The sequence below is a fragment of the Orussus abietinus genome, unplaced genomic scaffold, assembly GCF_000612105.2.
Source record: "Orussus abietinus isolate OABI.00-Male unplaced genomic scaffold, Oabi_2.0 scaffold22, whole genome shotgun sequence".
In the NCBI taxonomy this organism is placed as follows: Eukaryota; Metazoa; Arthropoda; class Insecta; order Hymenoptera; family Orussidae; genus Orussus; species Orussus abietinus.
In genome coordinates, this window is record NW_019394596.1 from 122688 (window position 1) to 140524 (window position 17837).

At 40.7% G+C, this 17837-nt stretch overlaps 2 protein-coding genes across 2 annotated transcripts in view; both read right to left on the minus strand.

Annotated features, from left to right (window-relative positions):
* LOC105701967 (zinc finger protein 91) overlaps nt 1–14486 on the minus strand; it is an 83540-nt gene extending 69054 nt beyond the window's left edge. The window contains exons 1-4 of the mRNA XM_012429136.2: nt 14182–14486; nt 12448–12624; nt 11579–11921; nt 11134–11317 (exon numbers count right to left, since the gene is read on the minus strand). Coding sequence (XP_012284559.1) covers nt 11134–11317; nt 11579–11921; nt 12448–12624; nt 14182–14313 — 836 coding nt within the window. The 5' untranslated portion in view covers nt 14314–14486. The remainder of the gene's footprint in view (nt 1–11133; nt 11318–11578; nt 11922–12447; nt 12625–14181) is intronic.
* On the minus strand, nt 3499–11118 carry LOC105701972 (zinc finger protein 239-like). The gene has a single exon (XM_012429143.2). It carries the CDS (start codon nt 7495–7497, stop codon nt 6511–6513), a length of 987 nt encoding a protein of 328 aa, XP_012284566.1. The 5' UTR covers nt 7498–11118; the 3' UTR covers nt 3499–6510.
* Nucleotides 14487–17837: the final 3351 nt, after the last annotated feature.

The following is a 17837-nucleotide window of genomic DNA, read 5'->3' on the forward strand; positions in this document are numbered from 1 at the left end:
GATTATCGCCTCCTTTTAGGAAAGAAAAAAAAAAGAAAAATAAACTTAACACGCCTACCTAGAAATCTGCTTTTCTTTTAAGCGAACAGTCTTTGGGTGTCAATTATCACGGTGGTTCCCACCCTCTAAACCGACTAATTAGCACGTATGAAAAGAAGCTCCTTATTCATCGATGCACTGTGACATATGTCGGAAACAAAATCGGCGATATAGACACCTTGGACAATTTGTCAGATTTTTAAGTTTTATTATCAGCACCTTATCTACGGATGACGGCATTTGGCGTCAAATTGAATACTGTTATCAGTCACGAATGACGTCGTTTGGCGTTATATGAATGTCATCTGTATTTTTTTTAATCCCATCTTAGCGATAGAAAACTAACGTCATGACCCCGTTGATAAGGTGTAAGTACTGGAATACATAGAAACGTACTTCCGACACCCTTTTACTTTTATTCAACACCCCCTCATTTGCATCCCGAGATTGCCACTGCTCCCATCGTTGATTTAGATTTTCATCTTTAACATCCGATATTAAAAGATTTATATGCTCTTCAAGTGATCAAGCACTCGAGCTTAAGGACAGGTTGCAATAAAAGCGGTGGCTGGGTTTTCCAAAATCATTTTTATTTCTTCTCATAGATCTTCTCTTCCGGGCGACGTTGGTAGATCCTAATCTCCCGAGTTCAACGTCGAAAATGAAATGTAGATCAATATGTAAAAAAAAAAAAGAAAAAAAAAGTATGTGAAAAGATATAGGCTTTCCCACATTGGTATCGTATCCATATTTGATCAGGCTCTTTGCTTCTACTTTGATAACATACATAACAGGCATTACATATTGATCTTTGATCTATTCTCAAAATTTTGCTACATATATTAATTAGAGAAAGAACAAAGCGTGGCTTATGTAAACTCAATAAATTTGATAAAAGTCGTACAAAACTGTTATCACGAAACGGTAACCAATTTGCAGGATTACTTTCTAATGATTTATCTAAAGGATCGTTCAATCCGATGTAATCAATTTTATAATTGTTTATATTCTGATGCCTAATTACTTGTACCGAGATCGCCCCCGATACAGTATCGCACCCTAGTATCAGAATTTCGTTAAAATTAAAAACAAAATATACGCCTTTAATATAAAATTCAAAATCTGCCCTGATTACTCAAAACTCCCTTACAAAAATACTTACCCCTTTGCAATTACAGCGTACCGGCATACCGCCACTTTGTTGGCCATTTACCTCTGTTGTTACTGCAAATATCGCTATTGGGTACAAGCCAATTTCAAAACATATTTTTTATCTAAAAAATTTTTCCCTTACTTACAAAATGTCTAGAACAGAAATAGTAAAATTAAAATAAATTAATACCCTCGTGCTCGCTTTTGTCGCAATTGCGTCTGATATAAAACGGACTGCTCTATCAAAATATAGTGAAACATCTAACACTATTTTTTTTTTTTTTTATAATACTAGAACTTCAGCACTAGACCTAGATTTTTTACTTTGGTGGGAAATCTAAAATGTTATTTTTACAGATTTAATTGCGTTGTTAAAAATGTGAATTCTCACTTGCGCGAATATTTCAAAGGCCATTAAACTCTTTTGCTCTCTGGAAAATAATTGTACTCTTATTTCAACAATTCACTTTCTTTCTCTTGAATTTGCAGTTTTCATTGTGAGGATCATTAACCGCATTTATTCATATTCTTTATATTCGATCTAAGTCCACACTGTATTTAGTCGACGTCAACAATTCTAATGCGTAATTTTTTCTTTTATAGTAAACTAAGTTTCCATTGCTCGAGTCTAATAGTCAATTAAACTAAATTTGTTCACTTTTTTAACACACGGGGATTGACTTTAATGGCTACTCTTACCTTTCGACGTCTTCCGATGAAGTTGCTCCAGAAACATTTGTTATGGAAGGTTCGAAGCCAAAACCGATTTAAAGATCATTATTAACTTAAACCTTTGGGTGATTTTATATTTTTAATAAGTTCTCTCTTGGCCACGACACAGAAATCTCTTAGGATAGAAAGAAAAAAAACGAGACATTCCAAATCAAAAGGAACATCTATAAAGGAAAAAAAGGAACACGAATAACTCCGACTTCCCGAGCTCAATGAACGCTTCATTGTTATTAAATACCGTTTTGCAATTAATTCAAACGACGGGATTACAATTAATTTCCAGACATCAACGAACGTGTTAAACAGATGCACGGAAATCAATTTGTACTTTTTACCCGATAGTGGTACGATTTATACATATTTCATTAAAACTACTGGGTAACATTTATAATCCATTGTTTTGAGATAGCATCTCTTAAAAATTCGAGAAATTTATGAGTCAAACTTGCTTTCGCACCAGAGCCGAAAAATGTTCAATAATTCCGACAGTCGATAAACATATCTTACCTTATATCGTCTTTCACCTCGGAACGTTAATTATTTTCTCTATAAAGAGAACAAAGCGCCGACAAATTAAATATACGCACAATATAAAAGAATCACGTTGGTCCACAAGTTCTAGCTGTTTAAATACTCCAAAGTTAATCATATAATTTTTTTTCTCAAACGGGGGATCGAAAAATTGCATGAACGTTAGGCAGAAGTTGTGAACAACGAAGAATGTGCATTATGGATTAATATTATTTAATTTTACTTTTTCATAACTCCTTTACACACCGATGAAATGAACGGCAATGTATTTTCCAGGTAGCACAAGGACGTAAATATAATGCCACGGTTTTATCAAAGCTTATGTCAAATTTCATTATGACAGTCAGATGATATAAAACTGAAGTTATTGTTATAGCTTAATATCGACGTTACGTCAATATAACCGATGAAAAATAAATAGTGACTAGAATGAAGGATAACGATTATTCCATGCTTGATTTATATCTCCTATTAAATGCATGTCTTCATTTTGTATATAAATACTATAATTATTTCTTTGGCATAACTTAATAAAGAGATATTTATACACCTCCGCGTGTATCTATTCTTACTTTAGATATGAATGAAAACAAGAGAGTAAATATATTATTAAAAATAATTGAAGAACGCAGTGAATGTAAACATTCCCTTTCGAGTTTAATGGCGTTAATTGGTTAATTGGAATAAACGAAAATGAAACAGATAAACAGTTGTATGACTAAAATGGGACATTAAATTGACGTCATATTTAGGACGTTCTATTAACTTCATTAAATGTAATTTTTTTTATAGTTTTGATATATGACGTCGTAAATTGTAAATGATCAAGTGTCATTACACCATTGTGCCACCTGGGTTAACCACGTATTCCGGACGTCCATGTATGTCAAAGGATTAAAATACATTTTTTTTTTTAATTACAAAAAGAATCAGCAAGAACTTATGGGACAACCCAACACATGTGCATACTCTTTTTGTACTTAAGTGTCTATTTTTCGAAGACACAAGTCTACCTCTACAAAAAAAAAAAAAAAATGCGCTAAAAACCATCATGAAGTTGCCTGAAACGCGTACAATATATTTGATATATTGTACATTCACTATGACCAAGCGTCAACGTTCAATCAACGTATCTGAACGCTTTTCAGAGCGATGGATTGTAAATTAACTCATTTCTCCATTTAAATTCCAAAAAGTGGCTAATTGGCCATTCTATCCTAAATTCAGGATTTTCATGACTCATTGTTAAAATTTTCGTCATTTCCCGCTCTTGAATCCACAAATTCAATGGCAACAAATACAATCGACAGCAAACGCAAGTCTCTCCCATATACAGGAAACGAAGCGTTAAATTAAATAGAACTTACCCATTTCTGGATACTTTCATTGATCTCCATAGGATCTCTCTACTTTAACACGAATTAACTATCTATTATTTCGTATCGATTATACTAGTACGGGTAATTTTCATTACAGCGTCCTTTGCTGACAAATTTGACACTATTCACTATTGTCGACTATACGAGTAATTCCACTAAGTTATTACGACTGCACGACATGAATCTTATATCAACTAACATTTAGCCACGATTAAGCGTCATCGTTATTGATATGATTCGGTAGAGTTCGGCTATCCTTTGATGCTGATCTCAACACCCTACCGTTCATTAAGGCACGTAGAGATCCCTGATTAGTGATAAGCAAAAACGGTCTGTCTGCAAAAAGTGCAATTTCCTTCAACTTAACTCCGTCAAGCGTTTATCATTCATCATTGATCGATGCTTTATATATAAATATCTTAAAACGTTAGCGGACTTACTTCAAACAATGCAATATTTTGGAAGAATGAATAACGTTCTTGTCCCAAAGTAGAATTTGACAGATTTATAGTAAATCTGATACTTTCCTCCAAAATTCTACAACTTACCGGTAAACTCATTTATCACCTTGGAATATCAATTCACCACTGACAATCTCTCGTATCAAGTTATCAAATACACCATTGTGTCTAAGAAATTATTTAACTTTAATTGACATTTTCAGTCAACTTCGTATATGAAACATTTTCAACAAAGTCGTATCCACGTGGCACGAAAGTGTCATCCTTTGACTATCAACACCGATGGCTCCCCCAAGATCAATTTTGCGGGTGCCAAGAAATACGTTAATTGTTACAAATAATTGATCTTGCCAATTCGCAATACCAAGACCAATCTTGCTTATCACTTACTACTTTGACGACGCTCAACCCAGGTAGGACAATTACTCGATCGTGAAACCTACCTGAACGACTGAAATGAGCCATCGGTGCCGGCATCGTATCGAAATCACATAATCATTTAATGCACCGACGTCCACCTAGCCAGCCAACGTTAACACCTTGACCCAGCGAGCTTGATAAGCGTTCGCAGGAAAAAAAAAATGTAGATCAACGCATTTTGCACGTCCTAGCGACTCTCAGCGCCCGGCTTACCAATCCCGGGAGGTTCGTCAAATTTTAATATTAAATTCTATTTTAACTATATAAACGTATAAACGGTATCACAGGGACGACATCGACGTATACGTTTCCAATCTATCGTGTTGCGAACAAATCCGAAGTCTACGAACCGTCTCATCTCCGTTCTACGACGGCGAACAAGAGGGGAGACGAAACTCACGTGCAGGCAGACAGAAATTGACTAGTTTAAAATTGTTAAAAAAAATCCTGCAGCGTCATTTATAAAACCTACGGCGGTAAATGAAATTTCTATCGATTGACAAAAATGATAATCCACATTCGCAGTATCTCACTCTCCTTGAATCATCGATTCCACGTGGGGTCGCAAAAATCCACGACGGCTTTTTTGCAAAAGCGATCCCATCATAGGAGACATTTGATAGCAACTTTTGTACACCCTATGAATTTACTAAATCCCTTTTTTCGTTACTTGTTCTTAATTTTTTTTTTCAAAACATTTCAGACCACACCTTCAAAATTTGACTCAATATCGTTTCCTGGTTGAGGAAGAAAAACAGTGAAAAAAAGTGTAAAGCTCGATTTATACACGACCTATCAGTATCTATCTTGTACATTGGCGAACATGAGTGCCTTCCTTGCAGATATGGTACCGCCAGTGTAAGGAAAGAAGGCATTCATGTCTGTCAGTGTACAGTACGGATACTAATGGGACGTATGTAAATTGACCTTCCTACTTTGCAATTCAAATGTACGCTACGTGTTGGGTCATAGCTTGCCGAATGGCATTTAGCAACAAGTAGCATCAAATTGATCAATGAAAGAAATATCTCGGTTAAACTATTCCCGTGGTCTAAATATAGATGCATCAAAGTTATCTTGACATGTACCTTTAGAACCACCGACTAATTCTGGAAAATATTGAGGAATCTATTAAGGTAATATGAAAGTGTGATATATATACATATCAAAAAGTAAAAAATATTTCACTTAAAATTCAAGTACTCCAGATGCAAGTCTGATAAAGCTCGCGCAACAAATTTCATACCAAAGTCAAACGGTATTTAATCAAGTAAAGAAAGAAAAAAATTTTTTTTTTCGACAGTTCATTACGTAATTCCACGCAAAAACATCTATTAATCTATCCGCTTTACTGGTGTTACCCCAAATTTTCGAAAAACCTTTTTATGGCAGTCACAGGGTTCATCCTCCTAATAACCTTTGGTCCATATATACGTTCGTCAAAGAACCGTTTTTAGTCTCTTCCTGAATAATATCGACAAATAATAAGTACCTAAGACCCAAGGTAAAATCCGTTTTAAGCCCCTTTAACCTCCTGATTGTAAAGCCCTTCCGCCCAACGGGCTAAATTTATGAACACGTAGAGGTATAATGCCGAACCAAAGAACATGGACATAGAGTTACACCGGGAGACATCAATGCGCTCCCATCCTGCACAGGCGATGCCGTATCAGCAGGGGAGGCATTCATGTCCGCCACTACATCTCTCGCGGTCAAAGGGTAAAGAAACTCTACGATCGCTACAAAATGAGCATCCTCTCTCTCAGGTCCTGTCCTAGCTCCCACAGCCCGAGAACCTAGTGCTTCTTCGAGTGATTAAGCATAATAGTCCTGGTGACGAATCCCTTCCCGCAAAGGGTGCAAGTGTACGGTCGCTCCCCGGTGTGATAGCGCCGATGGACCGTAAGGGTGGAGGCCTGGGTGAACGACTTGCCGCACATGGCGCAGAGGTAAGGTCGTTCCCCGGTGTGAATGCGCTGATGGACCACGTAGTACTTCCTATGGGTGAACCCTTTACCGCATACGTCGCAGACGAGGGGCCTGGACCTGTGGACGGCCTTGTGGCTGGTCAGGGATTCCGGGGTGGCGAACTGCTTGGTACAGGAGTCGCAGGGGTAGGAGGTCGGAGGTTTCTCGGGAGCGGATGTGGCGGCGACCCCGGAGGCAGTGATCCTGGACGTGGTGACGGGATTCGGCAGGGCGTGGACCTGGACGGGTCGGTGGGTCTTGGTGTGGTGGTTGTACAGGTTGCGGGTCTCGAAGCGCATGAAGCACCTGGGGCAAGAGTAGGGCTTCTCCTGGTCGAGGTCGTGCATCTTTCGGTGGCGCTCGAGGAGGGTCCTGTAGCGGAAGCTGGCTTGGCACTTGTCGCAGCCGAAGGACCTCTCCGACTCGGAGGAATGGGTCACCTCGTGCATTCGTAGGTGGCTCTGGGCTAGGAAGGTCCTGGAGCAGACCGTGCAGGCGAACTTACGGTTGTTCTCGGGCTGCTCGCAGGACTGCCGGTGGCTCGTCCTCACGTGGTAGTTGAGCTTAGGGACGCTCCGGAACTCCAGGCCGCAGGTGGAGCACATGTGGCACTCGATGGGGACCGGGGCTTGCTCCGGGGAGGGCGAGGTCATCTCCTGGGAGTGCGGTAGCATGGGATAGGAGAACATCTGCGAGGAGCCGTGGGTCATGCCGGAGCAGACGGTTTCGGGGGACGGAGATAGGATCTGTCGCAGCATCCCCGACAACCCGCCGAACGTCTCGCTCTCCCTGAAAGGACATAATCCTGAGGACATCGCTTAGGAGCCTGGGAGTTCACGTCCAGGATGCCGATATATATGCCGTGGTTGCTTGCTTTTTTTTTTCTTTTTTTTTTTTTTTAACGTGGCTAGAGCTGCGCTTCGGCACAACGCGAACAGGCGGTGAGAGTTGCAAGGTGGTCGTGCAAGGTGCGCTTTGCTGCTATTTATGGCTGGCCGAGACGACACGTTTGCGACTTAACGGATATTAGACGTGCATTGAGCTCGAGAAACGGTCACCATAGAATTTCCTAGGAGCTTCCCGATCCTCGAGGTCCCGGGATACCTCGAGTCGACGAACGTTCTGATAACCTCCCAATCACCGAAATACTTACGTTCAAAACCTTCCTGGATAGGAAATACCTTGCCGTGAACGAAACGCTCAGTTTCGACATACGAGTGGTATAGAAAACAAAATCGACGAGATACGTTGCGACTTTCTTACCCTGTCGCCAACAATCCTAAGATGCCATACTCGACACCTCATTTAACTTCGCAGATTTCTTTTATACTTATCAACGAAAAATCGGAGAAATTATAGCTTTAAACGGAATGGACCAATGTGGAAAAACTTGACGTCGAGTATCGACGAAACAATTGGTTCTCGAGTAAGAATGGATCGAGGGATTCGTCGACTTAACGTCTAATATATATGAATAAAAAATCTCACCTTTATTTACAGGGATCCAAAGTGGCTTCTTCTTCTTTTTTTCTCATCGCCCATCGTGATTCGGCTTTTCCTCAAACGTCGTGTCTCTTTGCTTCTTCTTCGCTGCATTGGCACTTTGGGAACTCGCGATCGAAAAAATTCCTCGAAGACTCGACAAAAAAGCAGTCGACATCTTCGAAACACCGTAAAAGGTACAAAATGAAGGAAGTCTAAGAACTCCCTTCAAACGAGTACATTTTCATCATACCGATACACTATTTAATACCATTATTGATATGAAAATAAATTGCCGCCGTTAATATCGTCCTTATCGGCAGCCAGCAATTGGCGCACTGTTATCAATCCTTCATTTAAACAATCAATCAAAATGAACAGATCACTAACACGAAATCAAATGAAAATCTGTTAAATTCATTGGAAGAAAATAAATAAATAAATAAAAGATGATAATAAAATATAAAGTATAACATGTTTAAATAATAAAAAAAGAGAGACTGAAAGAGTGCTCCCCCACGACCGATTGATTTGAACAAATGAACGCCATTAATGAATTGAAATAGCCAATTGTCCCAATAGTTGCACTTCATTCAAATAATCGACGTGGTGAAGAAAACCTCCATAACTCATTAGACATTAATTTAATCACGAAATTATGAATATTCATTCCTAAACTCCTTAAACGTCTCTCTGCAAAACGCGGAGAATCTTCAAATCCGCTGCATTCAGACCATGGGAGCCTAACAGGATGAAAAGTCGTGTCGGTAAAACTTAAAAAGACCAAAAGAAAACCAAAAAAAAAGAAGAAAAGCAGCAGTATACAAGAATCATAGGATCTTGTACACACAAGTCACGCGAACCACATCGGTAAACGTACGACCGATGGAAAGTTGAGTCACAAGCTTGCAAAACGGCGCTTGTGATCAGGCATAATTTGTTGCAATATCGAAAGAGGAATCACCATACGGGGAATAATACAGATAGAACAGTGTATAAAAAGGGTCGGTCGACAATCGCGAGAAAAATCAAGACATCCGGTTTAAATACAAGAAACCAAAATCGGGAAGGCGAGTGATATCAGTGAATACAAGAAACGGGGGGGGGGGGCAGGAAGGGGGGAAAGAAGGGTGAAGTCATAGAAAAAGGAATACTCGCCTTTGATTTATTCCCAGATCCATCGGCGACCATTTTCCGCGGTCCAGATCCATCGGCTGCTCCAGAGGTGTTCATCTTCTTCGGAACTGTCTTCGTCTTCTGATCATGTATCTACGTTTCTCGGCAATTCTTGCACAACCCCGCAGACCGAGAGTTCTTCTCCACGGCGCGACACTTTTAATCTAACTTTCGTTGATTTTCTTTAATAGCGCCACGTAGCCGCCACGTGGCCGCCACTCTGATAGTTTCGGCAAAAACGACATGTGATATTTACTTTTACGAACCGCTCCGACATGTACACGTACCGAGAGATTTCCGTCGGGCGTAAAGATAATTCCGATGCTTAATGAAGACATTTTAAATACGCTTAGGCTAAATCGCAGTACCGGCAATCCTGGCGGTAGGAAAGGATAAACAAAGAACGCGAAACCGGCGGGCAAAGGGCCGATTGGAGCGCTTCAATGTATCGAGATTAATTGCAACCGAGCATTCCTCGCGGTGGACTTTTGTCGGATTTTAGGACTAAGATCAGACGTAATGTACGACTGAACGTATATATATATATATGTATAGAGCTATCGATTGTCAGTGTCTTTTCGGCCAAATCTTGGCCAAGTGCGGCATTAGTGCCTTTACGTAAGCGTGGGAATGTTATATCGACAACACGTAACGTATTCATCATGAACTGAGGGATAGAATAATTTTTCTTCTCTTTTTTTTTCTCTCTCTCTCGTATCGGTGACTATCACGAAGCAAGAACACGATCAAAACCAAATGTACCCATCTTTGTCGTCCGTCGAAAAAAAATTGTCCGGAGACAACTGATGAAATCCCTTGGTCCATAATACAAGTAATATCTATCCATGGTGTTCATTTCAACGAGATGTTCGCTTTGCACAGTGAATTACTTCTTAAGCACTTTGAGCGTCGAAACATGTGCCGATATATCTCATTGGAATGCACGATACATACATGCTATGTACACAAGGAAAAAAAAAATACATAACGAAAGGAGTTTAGCAATTTCGGTTTCTCAAAGAGTCTCTCTTCCCCTCGACCTTATCCGTCAGGAGATTAGTGGAAATAAATTCTCTCTTAGTTATCAAATGGGCGATTCACCCGAAAGTATCCTTCTAATGACGAATTTAACCGGCCATTACCAAATTGCTAAACGCCTAGAGCCAAAGATGGTTGTGGGGTGTGTGCGCACTTACCTTGTACTCCTCTGCACCTTATCAATAGAAGCGATAGGTGACTAACTCTGAAGTGTACTATAGTTCTCCACTGCCGTTCAAGACCTCCAAATAATGCGTACTTTTAGTCGTCTAAGAACGCCGAGCTAATATACAGCCATTATCCCATTTCCCAAATACAAGTACATCATTTGCGCGGATACAGGAAGAACGATTTAAACAAACGGGTGTAGAGTACAATTGGATTCAAACCAATCTGTACTATTGTTTCCAATCTGAAACGTTGGGCTTATCTCGCAACTTATGAACCGATTCATCTTGGCAGGAAACAATCTATCCGATGCTGGATTCGAACCAGCTATTAATATAGAAACATCATATAGCATTGCACGTTTGATAAGGAAATGGCTCATCTTACCCTGAACTTCACGTAAATAAATACTATGTAATAATCAATTTCTTTTCTTTTTCCTTTTTTTTTTTTCATAAAATATACGTTCAGTACTTCCTGTCGATTTGTTCAGTCATCTCTTGTGTAGTATAAATGTTCGTGATCGCCACAACAGTACCGCACCTTTGGCTCTCGAATATTTGGCAAATAAAGGAAGGAAAACTCACCCAGACTTGGGATCGGCATCCGTTGGCTGTGGTATCGTCATCTCAGGCATCTCAGTAATCTTCTGTTGTTGGAGCCCCGAAGGACCAGCTTCGTCACATGCCAGCGAAACGTTGACAAACGTCGTAGGTTCGATAGTTCGACTACTGCTAGGGTCCTCTTCGCTCTCTTCTTTAACGGGTAGGCCTGTAACAAATGAAAGCAAATTTTCATTAACATTCTTCCAGGGATCCTCCAAAATAAATCGTTATCATTTGATGATCATTCAATGGAATGTTTAAAATAAACGTTCTTGCTTCTGCAGTATTTTGCAAGTATTTTTACCATGTTTTGTCAATTGATTATTTAAAACTATTTTTAAAACCATTTAACGTTTTGACAGAAGGGTCGTAAGAAAATAATATTTAAAAAAAACGAAAGGCTTTCCTGAATGCAATGAATGATTACCTTCATCTCCGTCGCACTCGTCGTCGGAGTTTTCATCCTCTTCGCTAGTCTCCTCGTCTTCTTCTTGTGGTGCAGAAGCATTTACTTGATTCTGCGCCATTTGGTCGTGAGTGGCTTGCGTACTAGGTCCTGGCACTGCCTGAACCGTTTGTACTGTCGTACCACCGGTGTCCATAGGAACTGAGGTCATTTGTTGTTGACTGGCAGTGGGTATCATCATGGGCATGCCCAACGTCATGTTGTCGATAATACCCATACCCATACTAGCTTGATGTCCAGCGACTTGCTGCATCACGCTACCATCTAATCTATTCTCACCGCTTTGTTCTTGCTTCATCACATTCTGTAATACATATTAGAACAAATCTTATAACCTCAAATCTTTCAGCACACCCAGCACCGTTCTCTCCAGAAAAAGTAAAACCTAACCTCATGACAAATAAAAATTGTAAAATATTCATTTAATATATTCATTTCACCATTTATATTCAATATTTCATGCTGAATATAATTTTGTTTGAACAAACTTTATTTGTCATTTAAGCTAGCAAATGAGTAACAATTCTGGGATGCAAATTAATTGCCAAGTTCTAATCTGTTTAATCTTAGAGTAAAGGAGGTAGTTCTGTGGGTTAAAAAATGAACAACTCAATAATGCTTATAAAATGCTTACGAAGTGGGAAAATAAACTCACAAGAACGCTTTATGAAGTCACGATTTACCAAAGTAACCCACATGAATGTCAAGAAATAAAATAGCATCGATCTCAAGAAAGTTGAAGATCATGTTTTCCATTTTCATACTTTTAATCCTAAAATATCACTCCGTACGAGGGGTCCAATTTTATTCTATCGAATTGAACTATTTACCGGGTTGAGGACTCCCGTTACGTAGGTTTGTTTGTCCTCCTCCAGTCCAACTTCTCCTAGCCATTGCAGAAGCTGCTTCTCCGCGTTCGCGGTCGTATTCCAAAATTGATAAAATAGTTCTACTTTATACACACAGTCATCACATATTTTCTTGGGTAGTTTGTCTTCTCTGGCAATCTGTAAATGTCAAATAAAAACATTGATCAACTTATCAGTCTTTTCCAATCAACATAAGATTTTATATAAAGAACGTGCAGTCTTAACAGATCAGTTTTAACAAGAAATTATAACCATCCAATTATTCCCTGAATTTAAATGACATGACAATCAACGAATTAAAACAAAGATACGAATGAATATACTCAAATCCCACCATTTACTAATTTCTCTCCAATAAACTCATTTATATTTATTTACATTTACTGACGACTCAATCATTTTATTCCTTTCATTCTTTCATTGAAGAAAGACTGCGAAATCAAGGTAACGTTGAATCAGGTTTGCATAAAATAAAATAAAACAAAATGTAAACCAGAGGTACTAAAATTTATCCATCAATGTTTCAATTATTCTAACAAGGAAATGCATCTAAGGCACGTATTCATAATCCTCTACATATGCTATTAAACCTTACATATTTACGAGAAATATATAAAACATATAACGAACAAAAGGAATCTAAGCTTTCAGAGATATCGAAGGAATAATTTTCGGATCGAAAGACGAAATGCCGCTCTGCGAATCATGTTACCCCTAACATCATTTTAGGCGGATTAAATCACGAAGAACCGGCAAGAAAATGCCGAAGAATGCGTGAGCATCGATTCCGCAGGTGGAGAAAAATCATTGTAACCGCCGCCATTTTCGAACGGCATAACGGAAGGTAAACGGTATGGAAAATGACGCCCACGGGTACGATCGGTCGTTGCTATGCAGGACGAAAGGGTCCACAAAAGAAATAGACCGCTAAATATCTAACGTGTAATCACGCAGCCTTCGATATCGAACCTGAAAATTGCCGGCGTCGCGCATTCATCGAACATTCGACCCGCCGCAATTCGACCTTCTTTCTCGGACCGTCGGCGTCGCCATGCCGCATAAAATAAAGCAATAATTCCCTGGAAAAATAGTCGAGCGCCGAGTACGCACTAACTTAATCATTAGAAAATGAAATCGGTCTCCGAGCAGTCCTCTATTAGATGAAGAAGCAGGAAATAGAAGCGAGATGCCGGGCGATGCTCGACTCGCCTCCGGAGCGTCGCCATGTCGTACGAAATGCGATACAAGGCTAACGACCGCAAAAATGTCGGAAAAGCATCGAGCCCAGATTCCGCACTTTGGGGGATAGAAAGGGCCGCAATAGATACCTTGCCGTAGCCTCGTCTCCGGAGAAGTTCCACGATATAACCTCGACCACGGAGACAAGGCACGTATTCATGAATACCATTCGATACCGCGTCACCAGGCCGAGATGAGCAACCGTTGGATAATCATGGCGTCGCCGACCACAGGTGGGGAAAAAGACGCGTCGACATTCCTGGGAGAATCGGCCTTAAAACCGGTGGACGCCGGTTGGGCGGGGACCTCGGAAAGCGCGTTCAAGGCGGAAAAAGTTTGACGAAAGGAATCGTGGGGGATAACGTCTACTTTTCCGAGGGATAAAGGATACGGATCGGCGGAGTCGTGGAATCGCCAAGATGGCGGCCATGCCAGTCGGTGGCGTAGTAGGCTTACCTTGACCGGCAGGCAGGCTGCAATTTTGAGGAAAATCTGCCTGACGTCGCCCTCGCCCTCGAAAATCGGCACGGAGACGCGATCTTTCACGAGACACAGCCGGCACAGGTCCAAATAGTCGAGGGAGGACATTTTCCCACGTAAAACGCCAGTTCGAGACGCAGGCCGCGCCCGTGGACGCGAACGCTCTTTTACCCAGGCCGGAGAAGACCCGCGTCGCTCGTTGCGCGTCGTTCGCTCACCGCTCGGCGCCCACCTTCGGCCGCTTCCGTCGGCGCTCGGCTATCTCCGGCGGGCACTCGCCGCCGAACCCGTATCGATCCACCAATGCCAGAAGCCGGCCGACGCCGGCAGACGCCAACCGCCTTTACCCGCCAGGGCCGTGCAACCGACGAGTCGGTCCTGCAGACCTGCTCACCTATCGCAACCTACTGCGTTGGCAGCTTGATCATTAATTTCCACACATTCTCCCAATCTCTTGCTAAATTAGAGGTCGATTATTTACTACCGAAGGATCTAAGTATCTCGAACATTTTTTCTCAATATTGTAAACCTGACTTATTTTATCTGGTCTTTGTCAAATGTACTATGGTACACTTGGAAAATATAGCCGATTTCTATTTTTCTATGAAGAGAAAACGATTTAAAGTATTTTTGTAATTGAACGAGGAAGCAAGATGTATTTAGCCAAGTTTTTTTAAAATATCTACGGTGCTTCTTCAGTTCATTCTAACTGTGACTACGATTGTATCTGATAGCGTCATATGTTCCTTACAACTACCACAAAGATCCTGGGAATGAGTGAAATCTACACCCTTGTAAATTAATAAAATGTGTAACAAGAACTGGGGGTGTATTTAATTTTATATAGTATTTATTAGAAATTATTCAATAAATGTGCAACGATGAAACGAGGAGATTCATTCCACGTGACGGGGCCGAATGGAAGAATGGTCATACAGATTTGTGCGTACGTATATATATACCGTGGCAAGAACTTATACGACGTTGATTATTTACCGGTACTGTATTAAGTACGAAGTACGCATGAGAAAAAGCACAGGTGGCGTTTAAAACTTCCATGAATATCGAACGATCGGTCTTAGGATGTTTTTTAAACGTCTGTTCGTTAGTCCGGTACCTGACTATAAACTTCTGGGTCGGAACCACTCTGCATCGATTTAGGAGACAAGTAATCAGAATTTCCATTTAAGAACTACATGATCCGAAGAGACCGATTTAACGAACGCAACCATTTTTATTGAATACCGAAATACGTACGGAATAATTTAAATGGAAATTACAGGGTTGGCTAATGAGCCTTGCGACGCTAACAACACCCTTTTCAAGTTCACTTTGGCTTATTAAATTATAACCTCGGTCAATACATTCTCCTTTTCTTTGATCTATGCCCATCTATCGGATAGCCTCACGATGCGTCTCTGCAAATTTTTCTTGAATTTTAAAAATAAAAATGTAAAGCATCGTGATCATTCAATTTCATTGTATTCAAATGGCTCTAAAATCTAGCGAAGGTCGCGATACGTCTCGTAGGTGAGTCGATTAATCGAATGAATCCTCGATCTTTCTTCCTTCGGGATCTCGTCCTGCGTCGCCATCCTCGCTTTCAAGTTGTTTAGGTTATCTCAAGAGCAAGATGGGGGTGACGTAACCTAGAAGAGAAGCAATGCGCCTTTATTCGGTAATATGTAAAGGCCTGTTGAATTTTATATCTAATAATTTTCTATCTAAATTTTACCTCTGACGAGTTTCTCGGTGTCAGGAGGAACGACCAGGGCCCGGGTCGAAGAAGGCACGGACGTGCAGACCGGAATATAGAAACGCGACTATACCTTCCCATCCACGTCGACCGCGTCCTCCGTCGGAGCGGTCGCGATGTACCCGGGCACGTACTCTCTCCTGATTGGTCGATCGAACTTATGCGGCGCCGGCTGACCAATGGGAGCGCGGCATTGCCGCTGGGGCTGCCCCACCACCTGTCGGCCGCACGAGGGACAAAATAAAGCCGGATCGCCGAACAAGAGTCGCGTCGTTACCAACGGTCACGAGGAGAGAGGGGAGGGCGTCGCGACGCTGGAACGTCAGCGGGACGAGGGAGGGGGACTAGCTTCGCGATACCGCGACGTCTTCCTGACCACCGCTTAAGGCGATACGAAAGACGACGAGATATTTAATCGACTGTGGTAAGAACGATTCTTCTGGCCGATGTACATTGGCGGACATTTGTTATGTGGGATTACTATGGTGTTCTAAACCGTTGGGTCTAAGTCCTGAAAATCTTCCCTTTGGATTCTAAACTTTCAAATTGCGTAATATATCAACAATACATGTCGATGATGCCATTTTGGTTCTAGCCTGAGATAAATTAAAAAATGTAAAAAAAATGAAATTTCACGGGTGTATGAACCTTTCTTAGAGACTTCAGGTTCACTAGGTAGAATTTCAAACGATTCGGTGCACTTAGCTCGGAGAAAAGTTTTATAAATAATTTCATGCCTGAGAGGCAACATTTATATCACCTTGAAGATCGCGGCTTGGTTAATGGGAAATTGGAGGTAAAATGTTTAAAATAATGTCGAGAAAGTTAAGTACGTTTTTATTATTATTTATCACTCACATCGGAACAGTCGTAGGACAAGCAATGTGACATTCAAATTCAACAAAATCTAAAGATGTGGCATGAATATCATTCCGATGACCGGTTTTAATATTAATCCGTAAAAGCGATGCGAAAAAATGTATTTTCTTCTAACGTATTCGTTATTTTACCACTAATCGATGGAAATCCGAATTCGCGAAATTCTAACGGAAGCTATTTTAGAATAATAATAATGATATCGGAGGCTAGAGCGATTTCGGGGGGAGGGGGAAGAAGGCAGTTGGCTGATAAAAAAAGACCACACCTCGATCTCGGTAAGGGACGGCAGATTCTGCCGTACGAGGGCCACGTCCATCTCTCCGTCTTTCTCGACTCTTCGGTCTCGGGAAGACAGTCGGCGCATTGGCGTACTTACCGACGGGCCCAGTGGCGGCTCCTCGACTTTCTCGTTTCAAGCCATATAACGTAGAGCTTCGACAAAGTCACCTACAATGGTCGGCTTAACACTAAAATTACCAAGACTAGTCAAAATGACTGGTTTCAAATGGCCCATCTTATGGTTGGTCCTATATAGTCGTTAGAATGATGAATTCACGGTATTTCGACAGTTTTACATCCATCTTTTTATCATTATTTTACCGGAATGACATATAGAACGCTTCATTTCGTATAATTATCAGCGTAGACTGTAAAAGACTTCGATATAAATATAATTGTCGGTAACGGGTCGCGGTAGGTTATGTTCCCATTTGAGTATTATATATAACGAAACGGCACTCCCACCAAAAGGGGTATAGATGAATTTTATTCAATCGACGTCGATGAAATTTCTCAGCGGCTTTGATATCACCTTAATTAGTAAAGAAATGGGAAAGAAGAAGTCATCTCGGAGGAAAGCCGCAATATTACATAAAAGTTCCATTAACGATAAAGTTAAATAATGCCGTGACGTAGGAATGAACTTCTTTATTTCCTCGAGTAAATCATATAACATATATCGGAGGGTTTGACTTCCGGAAATGAGTCCAGAACTCTT

Excerpts from the sequence above, each read along its gene's own strand:
- LOC105701972 (XM_012429143.2), bottom strand. The coding sequence starts at position 7,497 with ATGTCCTCAGGATTATGTCCTTTCAGGGAGAGCGAGACGTTCGGCGGG.